Raw genomic sequence first — 16,175 nt, forward strand, 5'->3', positions numbered from 1 at the left:
GGCAGACAAAATTCAAAGCCCAATTCTCTGGACCTTAAACGTTTAAGTACTGAGAAGAACGTTGCTTTGATCTCCTTTATAGTTTCTTTAGGAGAGTTCTTGTATTTTTACGTGACTAACGCTTTATTGATTTCCAATAAACCTTTACTTTCTAAGTGGACCATAACTTATAGATAATATAACTTAAACACAGTAATTAACTAATGCCGAGTTAACTGCTCGTAAGTCTACATAAACTCTTCGGTACGAACAAATATATTACATGGGTCTTATAAGCAATAAAAAAGTTCACCGGATTTACTTTTTAAAGCACCAGTGAAGCCAAATACTATGCAATTTTCAATAATTTTGAAAATAAGCTTTGTTCCTGTTCTAAGTTAATCTTCTAGATAGGAAGGTAAAGATGAAAAAAATTCTTTGAAAGTTTTTTGAAAAAGCCCAGAGTTTTATCTCAAATATAATATTCATAGTCCGGCAGACACTTTAGTAAGTAAAGCTTAAGCTTCATCTTATATTACTTTATATTGATTACTACAAGAACTAACAAAAAAGATGACAAGACTTAAGATGGCAAATTACTACCAAAGACTTATATTAACAAACTACTAACTCATAAAATTTTTTTATTCTTGCATTTCATATTTTATGAAATATCGAGCTTTAAAAGGTATTCTTCCTTTACTTTATATGAAAGTATTGCGGCTTTAAAGATGATAAATAGAATTTTTTTGGGTTGTAAAAGTAGTTTATTTTTAACGAAAAAGTAATATGTTAAGAACTAATAAAATGTCTAAAAGTAAATAAAAAAGTAAGAAGTTATATTATAAACTTTACTATTTACATAATTTTCATTAATTAAAGTTTCTATACTTTTTCTATAAAACTGCTAGACTCGACTATCCCAATGGAAAATTTTGCCAAATTAAAAAAGTCAGAAGCCTCGGATTCAGTTTTCATAGTGCACAAGTAACGCCTTCGTAAATATAATTACAATTAGTTTACATTTAGTTTAACTAAACAAACATTATTATAATTATTTATAAAATAATTAAAATAAACGATTTATATAGTAATATTTGCAATAACAAAAACACGAAGTCTACTTTATAACAACTTTGCAGTTTTCTTCTTGAGCAATATTAAAAGATATACTTTTAGACTTCTCCTTTTTCGGGTCTAAAGTTTGCGTAATAAACGAGCTAAAGATAACTTTTTGCATCGTAAAAGTGCGAAAGTAGATTCTTCTTTTATCTATTGAAGTAAATATCATGAGTATTATTTATATTACTTGCAATATATAAGCAAATAAACATGTTCTTCTATAATCGTACACATTAAATGCGATAGAATAAATAAAAACAGCCGACGAATAACTATAATATATGAATAGTATATATATAAAAAAGGATATATATGATAATTATATAAATTGCTTGCAATATGTGAAGATTTTAAAGTAAACACTCATCAAAGTATTTATAAAAAAGTTTTTAATAGCAATTGCAAATGTTATGATAAAAGGTTCAGAGAACTTTTGTATTAAAAAAAAAAAACAAAAGAAAGCTGCTTTTGTCTATCTTGTAGTAACAAAACTTTGATATCAGGTTTATATAATATTGTGTAATAAATATTTCGTAAAACAAAATTAATAAACTTGCTAATTTGTATAATATAATAATAAATATATGAAATAAATAAATTAGAAAAATAATCAAAGTATAAGTAATAATTTTTAAGTAAATACAAATATAATTTTTGTAAGCAAATGAAAGAGAATAGAGATTTAAGAGAAATGCAAGGACGTAAAGATATACGCCCATAAACCAAATTTGTCTTAAAACTATGAAAAGGCAAAATAATTAAATAAAAGAATAGAAAAAAAAGGATTATCATAAACATATAAGTTAAAAAATACAAATTCTATATGATTAATAAGAAATAGTTCATAATTTGATATGCAACCAAAACGTCGACCAGTAGAAACTTACAGTACTAAAGAGTTCTCGCAGTAAAAGCACGTGCTCTTTTTAATGAACGCGTATCAGGGCGTAAGAAAGGAGGTTGTGGCACAGTTTAAGGAACGTAAACACCACATATATAATGATTATTTCATTTCCACTAATAAAAAACCACAAAAAGGTAATCATTAAAAACGCCTTGATTATACCGGCGCGTTATTGGTTACAAGATAAACAAAAGCATGTTTTTATCATGCCACTGTTCTAGAGGTTAAGCTCAACGGCGGAAAAAAAAAACCAAACTATTATAAAACAATGAAAATAATAATAATAAACTTTCAGTTCAATGAATTGTATCAATAAAAAAAAAGATAAAAAAGTTTCTATAAGTAAAAAGTCAGTAAACCTTTGTATGGGCCACCAATGAATTCATTGAAACGCAAATTTCCAAGCCCAATTTCCTCCCAGCGTGCCTTGCCCGCTTCTATTAACAGCACAAAAAGTTTGCACTTCGCTGTAAATAAATTCTTTTCATTTTCTTCTCCTTTTATTATTAGCTCTACCAATAATAAAGAAAATGTGCATTAATCAATATTTCAAAAGATAAAATATCATAGAATAAGCAAAAATAAAAATAAAAATATTATCTACAATACACTGAAATAAAAAAGTAAATACCAATAATTAAAAATACAACTAAAAAAATTAACGTTCATAAAAATAAAAGAGTCAACGTTAAATTTGCGATAAAAAGAGAATAAATGACAGTAAAGTTTAAATATACAAATAAAGATTTAAAATTAAATATACTAAAAAGTGAAGTAAAAACTCAAAATAAACAAAGTTATTAGCGGAATACTTTTTTTTTTAAAAAAATATGGAAATAAATATATTAAAGTTATAAAGAAAACGGGAAAAATATAAAATCACTGCCTTCACTAATCACCGGCTTCAACTGTTCGGGATTTTCAATGGGCTCCTCTTCAGGCACTTTAATATGTTAAAAAAATATAAAAAAGTATAATAATATAATTAAAAATGAGTTCAAAATTTCATGTAATAAGCAAAAAATATACTTTTCATAAAAAAAAATATTATCGTTAATAAAAAGTTTGATTGTAATTAAGTACATTCAGTTTTAATGACTGTAAATATATTTTCATAATTATTACTTTAGCGTATATAAGTATTACTATCTAATTACTGCATCACAATTATTTAATAAATTGCTTATAATGATGTAATTATTTAAAACGCTTAATGAAAAATATTATAAAAAGATTATAAAAACCCCAAAAGTCTTTTATTTTAGATATAAATGAGTAATAACCTGAAGATAATACATTTCCAAAAGTTTTAGGGTCCTTTATAAATACGAATAGTAATAAATATATGAGAAAACTTTCATTATAAAATATTATAAAATAAATGAATATAAGCTAAAAAAAATAATATCTTTGCATTATATAAAAGCATAACTAATAACTGATATGTATATAACAACTTCTCATTAATGATCAATCATAATATAAAAGTTATTTTTAGTTAATTTTATTTTAACAATAAGAAAATATATAAATAAGATGCAGATATAAATTATTATATAATATAAATTTTTTTTTTTAAAATATATAGAATTACAAGTTTTAATAATGAATAATAAAAAATATATTTTTAATAAAAAACAGATTTTATAAAAAGTCATAAAGTTACTATTAGCAGCGCATACTGTTTTTGAATTTATTAGATCAGAATAAAAATAATACGTGTAAAAAAAGCTTTATTAAAAAATATATAAAATTATATAAGGGGTACGCTGGAAGAAAGTGAGCCAAAAGTAGCACTGCTTGGGTTACCTTTTATTTTAAAAAGTATTTAAATACATTATAATTCTAAAAAAAATTAGAGTAATATCAGATACAGAAAATTAATAATAAAAAGTTAATAAAAATTTAAAGAAGTATAAAATATATTAAGAAGTTATTGAGGTCAATAGAAGGTTATAAAATTAATTTAAAAATATCCATATCGTATAGTTATTTACTTACTGAAGTTATAGAAAAGTTTTTATTTAAAAAAAAAACAAGTATTGAAATTTTTTAAGAGTAAATGTATATAATTTATTTAATAAAAACAAAACTATTGTATATGTTCTATATTTTTGATAGTAAAAAAAAGTACTTTACTTTAAACTGTTTTGTAACCCTAAAATATACAAATAAAAATAAATTTATAACATAAAAAACTTTTTATATAATAAGTATGATAATTCAAAGTATAAAAGCCACGAGATTAGTGCGTTCATTAAAGCCTGCTAACTTGACATATGTAATATATATCGTAAAAAATACATATTATGTTATAATAAATATACAATAGAATGAATTACAATTGTTTAGTAATATAAAATATAATATTATTAAAAAAAGTATCAATAACTTAAAAAACCCAAAAAGGCATATGGCGTATGAGAAATATATAAATATACTAAAAGAGAAAGCGGTTGAGGCAGAAGAACCAAACAAGCTGGAGTCGACGGAAAAAGAGTTTTTTGGATTCGCTTCATGGGAAAATACAAGTAAATAAATCATAGAGTTGAAAAAATATAAAATTCGACATATACAGTAAATAAAAGGGAAAAGGTAAAGGTCAAAGCAAGTAGAGGATTCACAAAACTCGAAAATTCTACTAGTGAAGTATAAAAATAGGCAAACTTCCACTCTTTCAAAAAATAGTTCTTGTGTATATAATATTTAATAGAAAGAGCATTTAACGTTTAAATAAAGTATTTTTTTTATATTTTTCTTATATAGATCAAAACAATAGCAGGCAGCCTTATAGATCGGTGAGTCCCCAAAAAATTTACCGAACAGTTTTAAAATACCTTGCGATTAAATTTAATATACTAATTTAGAATAAATTGTACTCACATACTTTATAAATTAAATAAAAATTCCAACTTATAAATTCTGAAATTATACTTGTCAACGAATCAGTAGAGGAAATTTTCTCGGCCCGAATAACTTTTGCATGTTGAATGTAATCTTCAAAAGACTTTGTAAAGTCATATATCTTGCCAGTTTCGTGGTATTTTTTAAAAATGTTAGAGATTGCAGAATTGAGAGAGTAGAATTTAGACTTCAATAGATCTTCATCCTTTTTACTTGGAAAACCAAAAACAGGAAACGACGGCTTCGGATTAATGTTCGAAAAAGGAGTGGCATTTACAGTAGATGGAAACAATAATTCTAGAAGAATTTTCTTTAAATTACAAAAAATGAAATATTTATATTTACTGGCAGAATCCGTAGGCTTTAAGCTTTCGGGTACAGTGGAAACTATATTTTCTTAAACGAAAAAACATAAAAACATAATTAAAAGTTAGCATCTATATAAAATACTTTTAGTATCCGTCATGTTGGTGTTTTCGCAAAAACTAGAGATATCTCCAATTAAGCAAAATTAGACAAATAAGTTATATTAGAGAAACTAATCATTTAAGAAATAAAAAATTTTTATAAGATGGAAAGATAATAACAAAAAAACATTAGATAAAATTATGTATAATATATAATTAAAGAAACTTTTTAGCCGAACAGTTTTACACTAATTACCGAAAGCTGTTACAAAGGAACCGTAAATGTGAAGATGGAGGCAAAAAAAAGCGTACATTGCAATTAGAAAGAATTAAATAGAGAATGAATTAGTGGCCAATCTGGCACTCACGTGCAACACGCTGCAACCTTTTGTCTATTAGAAGCGAATACGAAATTTAGGTAAGTTGTCCCCTCCTTTAAAAAGATGCGAGCTAGTATTTTAATAAAGTTCATAAAAATATGAATCTCTAGCAAGCCAGTGAGAAAAGTTGATAAAAGCTTGGTCGACGAAATTGCTATAACGTAAAATTTATAAAAAAATTTATTCCCCTTTTTATAAAATAAACTCGTACCTCAAGAAAAAAAGGACATAAAATATTAAACTGTGAATAAAAAACTAGTATTACAAAAGGTGACCAAACATAACAATAAAGTGAAAAACTTCCAAAAAGTGCATAGCTATATAAGGCGAAAGAAAAATAGAGAGAAAGTAAAAACTCAAGATTAATATCCTTTAAAATTGTATAAATCCTCCAAATCTCTTTTAAAAACATAACAAATATTAAAACGGCATTAAAAATTCAAAAAAAAAAGCGCAAAAAAATTACTCAGGTTACCTTTTGAAGGAGAAATGAGTAAATAAGGACGAATTTATAACTAAATTATTATTAACTTACTTTGACTGCTTCCAAAAAAGGAAACTGGTTTTGAATTGAGGAAAGAATTATCTGCTTATAATAAGATCACTTTATGGTATATGTGAACAAAAATAAAAATAATAGTTACCAAAAGTAGGTCTCAGCTCGTTGTTGTTAACAGTAGATTCATAATTAAGTCTACGGAAATAAAATCACTAAGTTGAATAGAGTAAAAATATATTAGTATTTACTTCTCAAAAGGGGGATTAACTGGCTGGTCAATACTGGCCGCAGAAGCTTTTTATAATATTTTTTAAAAAATAAAAAAGACATTTTTTAAAAGAAAGCATTTTACAGTAAACTTCGATTCTATAATAATATATAAGCTAGAACAACAAACCAGCTCTAATATAATCTCTATTTCGCTCGACCATAATGAGAAGACAAGCACAACTGCAGCTAAGAAAAAGATAGCCAAAGTTAATTCGTTTAAACAGCACAGAAGCAACGCTACTTGTAGACTCCCTTACCCACCCCCTTTCGTGTACTTTTCGCTTGTGCTCGAAAGGAGTTGGCACAATTTTTGGGATATTTTTGTAGTCATAGAAAAGGGAGGGTTAACTCACATTGAAGTTATTGTACGTTTAAAAGGACATAGCTGCTGTCGAGTGCAGTTTACATCCCTTGTAGCGCTAGTAAAAAAACTTAATGATAACAAGCTTTAAACAGTTTATACTAGCGTAGAGGAAATAGACTGAAAAATGCCCTATACTAATTTTTATATTATTAGTGTCAACAATAATAATGACCGAATTACAAAGTAACTAGCTAGTTATATAAAAATTGTTTTTAAAGTTTAATTTTTACTATTGTTGATTTCACAGGCTATAAGCCTACGAAAACATGTATATTACAGGCAGAAAAGTAATATAATAGATAATTTAAAGTATATTATAAATAGTAAAGTGATTCAATATAAAAAAATCGAAGTACTAGAAAACATTAAGTTTATTAGATTATTATGACTCTCAAGCGCATCAAATCCAACTGCATAACTATTAGAGAAAAAGGAAAAAAAACTGCAGCGGATGCGCGAAGCAAACTTATGTAATCACAAGCGCACTGCCTTTGAAAGTCACCCTCTTACTATGATCACTAAGTAATGTTGTATAAACAAATACGCTCCTCCACTCGAACTTATACCCTTAAAGACTTTCTTAAAGCATTAAATACCTTTTAGTACTGGTGTGGGTGCTAAAATGCGTGCAAACATAAATTAAGCATCTCCTTTAAAGTAAAAAATAGATCTTACTAAGTCAAAGAAAATCAAGCTTTATGTAGTGTAAGTCCAGTCTGACGTGATACGACTACAGCAAGAGTTAAACAGAAAAAACTCAAGAGAATCGACGATCAAATATGTTAAATTTCCCACCACGCCAAAAAGTTGGCGCCTATCTTAAGGGGGCACGAAATTAGTGGTTAAGTATCAAGTAACGGATATAAACATATAACATTGCAAGGTGTTTATTGTGTGTTCACAGCGGATATACGTCATTAAACGCATAATAATTTAGGTCAAAAACTTTTTAAATTGTCTGTTGACACTAACTTTATGATATATAAAGGCAAACAAAAAGGTATTACTCTTCTTTTATTTAACCATAAAATTAAACATGTACAATTCTTTAGGTACAAACAGTATCAGTAGCAAGTGTTCCTAATTGGAGTGCAAAAATTTGCAAGAATCGCCATATGAGCAGTCACCCTTTTGAAAAGCATAACATTTTCTAGGAACGGTACACTCACGAGACTTATGATCTTCAGAACCACAGTTAAAACAACCCGAGGAATTACCTAAAAGGATTGGATGCACAGTACAAGAATTATAAAGAATAAAACGCCAACGACAAAAAAAATTAATGAGCAAAAAGAAATATCATAATAATGATAATAAACCTTTATTATCACCCCCAGCAAAATTGCGACTGCCACCGCGCCCACCGCGCCCACCACGTCCACCACGTCCGCGACCACGTTTGCCCTTTAAGTCATTAAACTTTTGCTTTTTAAGTCGTTTGCACTCTTTGCAACGAAGAGGTTCAACTAGACCTATTATAATACAAAAAGATTATCTTAAAAAACGAAAAAAAATAACACTAAATAAATTTACTTACCTTTCTCGGCATAAAATTCCTGGTCACCCACGGAGAACTCGAAATTTTTGGAACAATCTTTACAAGTAATTGTTTTAGGCTCTAAAGAACCGTTTCCCTTATACTTATCCTGAATCTTGAAATTATTTTCCTTGCTTTCATCTTCACTGGACTCCGGCTCCGCCTCCTCAACGTCCATGGGTTCTTCGTCACCGCTTTCACCGGTATCTACTTCTTCAATAGCCTTTTCTTCTTCCTCACTCGGCTGAGCTTTCTCTTTTTTTTTCTTTTGAAGTTTTTTCTTTGTCGCTTTGTTATTATTAACTACTTCAGGAACAGCTTCCTCGGATTCATCAACCAACAACTTTGAATCCTCTATGGAGGTGTCCATTCCTTTAGTTTTTTTAACTTTTTTAACCTTTTTACTATTCTTAGCCGCCGCAATTTGCTTTTCGGAGTTTTTTGCATGTTGATTTAAAGCCTCCGCTTTCTTATTTTTCAGGTTGGACTTATTGCTTTTCTTACTTACCTTTAATTTTTTCGCAGGGGTAAGCTCAGCAGAGGTTGCACTCTTCTTTTTAGGCACGACAGTCATATCTCACTATGTAAAGTAAAGTAAACCAAAAATCGTATAATTTAAAATATATAAACACCCACAAGGCAAAAAGGGGGAAGCTAAGTCCTGGAAAGAGTGACGGGAAGCAATACAGGGCGCAGTGTAAAAAAATTTTATATACAAATTTCCCGTCACATGATCTCCAACTTCAGCCTGTTATGCCACGTGGATAAATTTTTAAGTCACGTGTGGTGAACCATTGTTCTTTTTTAGAATTTCAATACGTTATGGGCTAGTGAATTACAGAGCAGCGCGCTCTTTTTTTTGATTCTTTAGCCTTAAATGGTTCTCGGTTTGTTGGATGAAATATTGCTAAATAAGAGGAAGATTGTAATTTTTTTTAGAACCTATTATATTTGGTAACTCTGGTTATTATGATATATTTAATGTTTCGATTAAAAATAACCCTAGTAAAGTTTACAAACAAATTTTGTAAATTTGAGTAAGGTTGAGTTTAAGTTAAATATGTATAAAATAATGGTTATAGTAATATCAGCGAAGTTAATATTAAAATATTAATGGTAGTAAATAATAGTCAGAAAAATAATTCTATAATAGCCCTGTGATGGAAAAGTTACATACATTGTAAGGAAAATTTGCAATAGTGTACAGAGTAATTAAAGAACACTTCTGTTTTAAATGGTGCTTATATAGATATACTAGACCGGTTGACCGTTCAGTGGTGTGAATTTGCTTCCTCAAATAAAGTTAGTCTTAATATCAAGTTATTACAGCTTAGAAAGAATATTTATTGTATAGTATTACTACACTCTTACTATATTTAGGTTTAAGCCCCTCCTAACTTTTGAAATTTCTATCTTTTAAGATTCTTTTTCACTCATAGCTTAGAAAAAAAGCTTTTGGGTGAGAGAAGACCTTCCCTCACCTGCATATTCGCCTCTCGCTTAATATGAACTTTAAGTATGAAACAAGTAAATAGGATAGTAATCAATCGTAAGCTCTTAAAAGACGGTTTTTAATTAATACAGCGCCACACTTATTTTATCAACCACAATTTGAATGCCTACATTACCTGAAGCGCTAGGAAAATTTGCCAACTACCGTAAAACTCATTAAAAGCATATTCCCTTGTCCTAATAGCAGTCACTAAGAAAGCAAGAGACAATAGCACTTCTAAGGGTAGCCTTGTGTATAATACTTAAAATTCTTCCACCTCAACGAAGTTAACTTTTGAACTTTAAACTCAACCAGTCACGTTTGTATAAAGTTTAGAAATAATCAATTTACTTTTAAATCGTAGAACATTTTTATAGGTAACACAAAACCTTACTTCCTCATATTAGTTCACTGGAAAAATTTTTAAAAGTTTATTAATAATAAATGTATATATATTATATATAACTATTGTAATTTAATAAAATTTAAAATGTTTAGTTATTTTACTTTTGATTACCTTATGTTTTTGTTGAACTTAACTAATAAGCGCTCAGGGCTTTGCGTATTTAGCACTGATTCTGAATTATCAAAAAAGTATAGCAAATACGCCCTATTGAATTATGGACAGTGATTGACTAATAGCTCGTTTAGCTCGCAACATAGCCAAACATGATTACCCTGAACCCCTAATGACTAGCTTTAGTGTGTAATAGGGTAGACTGGATACATAATAAATTTCTCAATTTTACTTTTTTTTAGTGAAATCTCACTGTATTGGTAATGAATTAAACAGTAATTATGCCTTTCTTAAGATTATATATAAAAAATGCACATTAAGTTTTTAGGAGCCAAGTTTGTACTTTCGCCAGAGGTAGATTAGAAAAACTTAAACCGATGACGACATAAGGTTTTTTACTAAGTCTTGATTGTTAACGAAGGAAATTTTTTTAAAGTTGTGCAATGCCACACGATTTAAACACAAACATACTTTTATTTTTTATACATAATATTTTATAGTAAGTGTAAAATGTGTATTTTGTTTATAGTTGTTAGTTATAAGTAAATTAATTGTAAATAATAATATTTATAATTATTTTTGCTTCACCATGAACCGATTTCTTTGGGCAACTTCGAATAATATCCCCTAGCCAAACCAAATTAAGCGCTAAATATATTGTTACTTACAATCTTTGTCCATAATTATGAAAGTGTAATATGTTAAAGCAACAGTTAGTATCATAAAGAATAAGCGGAAATTAATTGAAACTACCTACTAAAGGAAACTCTCATTCAAATTAAAACACCCGACTTTCTCGAGCTAGTCTGCTTAATCTATATTAACTAATTTTATCGTGCTTTTAGGTTAATATTTTTCGTGTTCATCGCGTCTTCAAATGTAAAAAGATGCTTGTAGCACACTACAGAAGCTAGGGTTACGCACGTCTTTCTAGGAATCGATTGTAAGTGCTCGTACCAAGTGGTGTTTTGAATGTGCCAGGACACGTTCATAAGCAGAGCCGTCTGTGCTCCGAATATGCCTACGTAAATTGTTGTAAAGGACGTCGCTGAAAAAATAATTCCATGCGCCAGTCTTTAGTTGCGATTTCTTGTTTTTGTTGTCCTTACGATACTACCATGGTTGACAATGCATCGAATGCCCACCAGGAGAAGAGTAGGCTACAATGGCCATACACATATAATGAATATTTTTTTTAAAAATATTGGAAGACGCCTTGACCTTTACCACGAAGTTGCGCGCTGTTTTATCCACAATTATTGTAGATAATGTTCTCCAAGTATTTCGACTGAAGGTGCCATATTTCTCGTGCTCTCAAAATAAGGGAGAGAGGCAGCGTATCGCGGAACAGGACATCTAAGAAAGGATCTTACAAAGTGCGTAAGGTATGCCGATGTATGCAACTTGTACAAAGATTTTCGGTTCAGACAAGATCAAAAGTTTTCTCGGCCCAAAAAAAAAGCTTGTTAAAGATGAAATTATATGTATAGTTAACCCAACGCAGGAACTGATCAGCTCTGAAAATTCGGGGCAAAGGTGTTTAAAAGTATTAAAACTAGATTTGCATTTTCTAAGTATATCTACGTAGCAAGAGCCGAGAAGGATAAGTTTTACAACGTGCTCATATTACGTAAATTAGTCACTCTTGTCATCGTACAAGTTAGTTTGTTTGGTATTTGAAAAAAAGTCTAAATCTGTCTTAAACTCTTTAATATCACTAATAACAATTAACACAGTGATTCTTTGTACTAACGAATTTCTTGTTAACTTTGTCTAAAAGTCTCTCTAGACGTTTAGGCATTATACTGTATTAGCCCTCTAGACAAAAACTATCTTCAAACAAAATTGCGGACCACTAGACCAACGTTAAACTACGATAATAAAGGCGCAAGGTTCTGGCAAACGTTAAGAGAGAAAGAAAAAAAAGGCGGAGCGGAAATGAAGAAGTCAAATTTTTTTTTAGGTACTGGTAAACTTAGGCGGTCTCCTTAAGACCTTATACCGCTTAGTTTAAAATCCGTTCTTCTATAGGAATTGGGGCATGTGTGCTAACCAGAGTAAGCTCCTTTGTAGAGCTGTAATGATTGCCTAAGGGTTGGAGGAGCGAAAGTTAGCCGGCCCGGACTCTCATTTGGTGTGACGGAAAAACCGCTAAAACCACCACCGGGAGAGACAGCCTAAGGCCCAAGACCCGAGGCCACCTGGAGACACAAGCTAGCACCGCCCAGCCAGGCCTGCCCGACTATGAGCTCTTCACCTAGAAGGGAGGAGCCCCAGACAACAGGTTTTATAATAAAATAAATTTATATACTTTATATACTTGGTGCTATTAACTTTACAACTACCATTGACATTAATTAGCTAATACTCGCCTTGTTGAGTCGCAAATCCGTAAGAAACTTAAATTTTAAACATCCCACATTTTGACTCTTACTTATTAATCCTCAGTTCGCAGTTCAAAGAACATCTGCCCCTGCTAACTAATTATAAATAATTCTTCCAGCACTCGCTTAACTAAAGTTTAGCGTGATTTTGTTATTCTTTTATATTATTTTTCTTAAAAGAAATGTATGTCCTCTCTGTTCTCACAATTTTTAAAAGTACCCATACCCATTACATTTGTTAATCTCAACGAAATCCTAAGAAGCGAGGAGTAGGAAAATCTAAAAATAGAGTACTGGCACAATTGTATTATACAAAGGCTTTTAAAAGTGTATTTATATTTAAAAAAAGTTTGGTGGTTATATTTATTTGATAAGCCAAGGGGTTTGAGGCCACCCAAAAATTCTATACATCAATACTAATTTTATTAAATTTTGATTATCTTTTAAATTCTTCTAACATATGCTGAGAAAATTAGCCTTAATAACCCAATAATAGATATAAGGTGCACTCCCTCAAGTTAGGGGCTAAAACTCTAGAAAGTTATCGACCTTTTCAGTTCTTTTACGCATTACCAATTTTTTATGTCATGCACGTGGTTAATGTTTGGCTCAGAAATTTACTAATTTGGTATTATTACACTTGGCTAAACAGAATGTTGAGCGAATTTTTAACGTTGCGTGAGAATTTTTTTAAATCCATTTCGCTGTGCTTATATTTCTTATTCGGCGTGTGGTTGTCCTTTAGTTGTGTGACAAAACATATAAGCGACCTAAAAACTCTTGTTAAGACTACTTTTATATGAGGAGGTCTGAACAGAGATATGACAACTATGACAACTTTTTTTTTAATTTTTGTTCTGCTTAGTAATTTACCTTTAATTTATTTATTTTTTTAACTTTTTTAATATTTTTTATACATAATTATTTGTTTTTATAATTTATTGTTATCCTCGTTTTACCATCTAATGACGAGAAATTGGGCGAAACTTAAACGCTTTAATTCTTATTTTCTATTTTAGTAATATGTAGAACCTTTACCTCTGAAGGTGGTGAGGATAACTTTTTTTTAATATTTTTAAGTTTTAAGGGATTTATAGTTTTTTTTAAATATTGATTAGTGGCTTTATAATTTTATATCATAAAATTTGTGATATTATATTGTCAATTACTTATTTTAATTTAAACAAGCTGCTTCTTTGAAGACTAACTTTTTGAACTAAATTTTGATAGTATTATCTAATAAGGGAGTCATCCTCTCTCAGTTTTACAATTAGATATATTAGTTTGAATACTAAACATATTTAAAGCTATGAATTTCGCTTTATACTATTTTGTGGTGCCTTTTTTAAGCAAATAGAAACCGTTATACTTCCATACTTGATTTCATAATCTATTTGTTTTGCAGAACATTTAAACGCTGTAGACTAGTTTATTTTCAATAAACAAATTTTATTATTATTATTTATATTATAACTTTGTTTGACTTTTAAAAAAGGGGAAAGGTGTATTTAATTATTATTGGTATTGTTAAATATTTCTTGGTTTAGAGTTGAATTATTTTTAAGTATTAATTTGTTAAACTTGAACTGTAAAGCAGGAAAGAAGTTTCTTAAAAAAATGATTTTTACGTTAGGACAACCGGCGTAATGTTAGTTTTTATTTATATTACATAGATGCATTTTAAAATTAAACCGAATATACTTTTTAAAAGTGAATGGGCATACATAAGGGGGAAGGTAAGGTAAGTTAACTAAACTCCATTACCGCTTAAATCTTTATAGGTTACTGGTTACTATTTTTACCACTTGTCGCCTAGGTCCAGTATTTACCTTAAACCACAGGCTCGGTCTCTGAAACAGTCTTTGGTAAGTTTGAGTACCATGTTCTAACGGATTAGGCAGCAACCAACTAAACATTAAAAAGTAGTAAATTTGAGTTGCCAGTGAACGTAAAACAAATCTACCTTAGCCCGAGTTTTGCCTGTTAAAGGGTTAATACTAGGTTTAGCTTAACGAGGTCAAGGGCATCTTTAATTTTATTGTCATTTGACTTTGGGTATCTAATACCTGTCTCTGGATGTAATTATGACAATAGCATTTAATATTCTTTGTTAGAAATAAAATATTGACCTATAAAAAATTATATTAATATTTTTGAGTTAATTCTAAGTTTTTTATGTTTACGATTTCTAGTAGGTAAAGGTAAGCATATCCAATATTCTTTTTGAATGTTATTTAGACGTATGATATATTTTTGTTTTTCTGTTTACCCAGCTCCCTAGTAGGTAATGGTAAGTATTTACATATAAAGTCTCAAAAAGTTAACTTTTTATATACGTATAAGTAGATAGTAAAATGTAAGTGTGCTTTATGTAATTCGATAACAATAAAACTTAACTTCCCTTGTATCTGGAGAATCTACTTCCTTGATCCTTAAAGCATAAAAAAGGACGTATCCTGTCGACTGTAGCATTACTGTAAGCAGTCTCATCATTATACTGCGGCGCCAAGGTAATGTAGAGAGATAATTAAGTTTATTAAAATGTTTCACACCCACCCCTAAACTTGGACCGGGCAATTATACGTTTTTATAAACCTGAAACTAATAAAAATGTAGCAACACAAATATTAATAACCTTATTGCTTGCTTGCGATGAAAACCAAAAAAAATCTATTAATGTACTTAATGACAACTTTTTACCAACTGAATTCCTTTGTAAACGTTTTAAATATATCATGAAGCTTGCCTGGTTCATTTTAGCTTGAGCTAGGAGAACCATTTGCAATAGGGAAATTTTCTATAAACACTTTTTTAAACTTTTGTTTTAGAAAAATTCGGCCTCATTTATATAAGGACTTACTTTGATTATATTAAGAAAATTTTTTTTAGCCCTTAAGGGCTTTAATGGAAGTTCCAAAACGTTAAGCGACGATGTAAGTGTGAACAAGAGTACATAATATAATAAATTTACAGTCATTTATTAACTACTGAGAAATGTCAAATGGCGTAACAATAAAGGTACTTCATAGTATAAAAGAGCACAACACAAAATTTCATTCACTATAATTTAAAAAACTAGAGTTGTGCCACAATATCTTTTACCGTTCCAATTAAAGCTATCCCCATTTCCATTGCCCAAGAAAATCATATTTTAGATATTTTTAAAGCGTCATTTAGCCGATAATAAGATTAAATAGTAATTAGCTTTAATTTGTTACACAAAATTTTTTTTGTTCATCAATTGTGAGAAATATACTTTTTTGGATTAGTGATTGGTTATTACGAACCCGTTTTCCCTATTTAACATTATAATTGGCTGTACTTGAATAAGAGTAATTTTAGTGTTTCCCTAAAATAGTATCTTTTTTTCTCTTAAATAAACCAATTTCACTGTTAGTCAACCATATTAGGCAGGA

General features: G+C 29.2%; 2 protein-coding genes across 3 annotated transcripts; both read right to left on the minus strand.

Annotated features, from left to right (window-relative positions):
- Window positions 1-920: 920 nt before the first annotated feature.
- On the minus strand, window positions 921-6,674 carry LOC135144529 (uncharacterized). The gene is made up of 14 exons (XM_064076558.1): window positions 6,593-6,674; window positions 6,444-6,489; window positions 6,341-6,390; window positions 6,232-6,285; window positions 5,360-5,404; window positions 5,255-5,305; window positions 4,940-5,206; window positions 4,447-4,518; window positions 3,774-3,814; window positions 3,289-3,322; window positions 2,892-2,948; window positions 2,365-2,517; window positions 1,153-1,251; window positions 921-973 (listed from the first exon to the last, which is right to left on the minus strand). Exons 1-14 carry the CDS (start codon window positions 6,624-6,626, stop codon window positions 954-956), a joined length of 1,023 nt encoding a protein of 340 aa, XP_063932628.1. The 5' UTR covers window positions 6,627-6,674; the 3' UTR covers window positions 921-953.
- Window positions 6,675-7,824: 1,150 nt separating this feature from the next.
- LOC135144520 (dynein heavy chain-like protein 2) lies at window positions 7,825-9,042 on the minus strand. Of its 2 annotated transcripts, none has more exons than XM_064076547.1 (4): window positions 9,003-9,042; window positions 8,367-8,946; window positions 8,149-8,301; window positions 7,825-8,046 (listed from the first exon to the last, which is right to left on the minus strand). In XM_064076547.1, the coding sequence occupies exons 2-4, from the start codon at window positions 8,938-8,940 to the stop codon at window positions 7,910-7,912; spliced, it is 864 nt and encodes a 287-aa protein (XP_063932617.1). In that variant the 5' UTR covers window positions 8,941-8,946; window positions 9,003-9,042; the 3' UTR covers window positions 7,825-7,909. The 2 variants fall into 2 exon arrangements, with proteins under 2 accessions (XP_063932617.1, XP_063932618.1); XM_064076548.1 differs by having other exon boundaries at window positions 8,999-9,041.
- Between the last annotated feature and the right edge of the window lie 7,133 nt (window positions 9,043-16,175).

This window comes from Zophobas morio, unplaced genomic scaffold (genome assembly GCF_036711695.1).
Source record: "Zophobas morio isolate AGI-343-1 ecotype UQ-CSIRO unplaced genomic scaffold, CSIRO_AGI_Zmor_V1 ptg000106l, whole genome shotgun sequence".
Lineage (NCBI taxonomy): Eukaryota > Metazoa > Arthropoda > Insecta > Coleoptera > Tenebrionidae > Zophobas > Zophobas morio.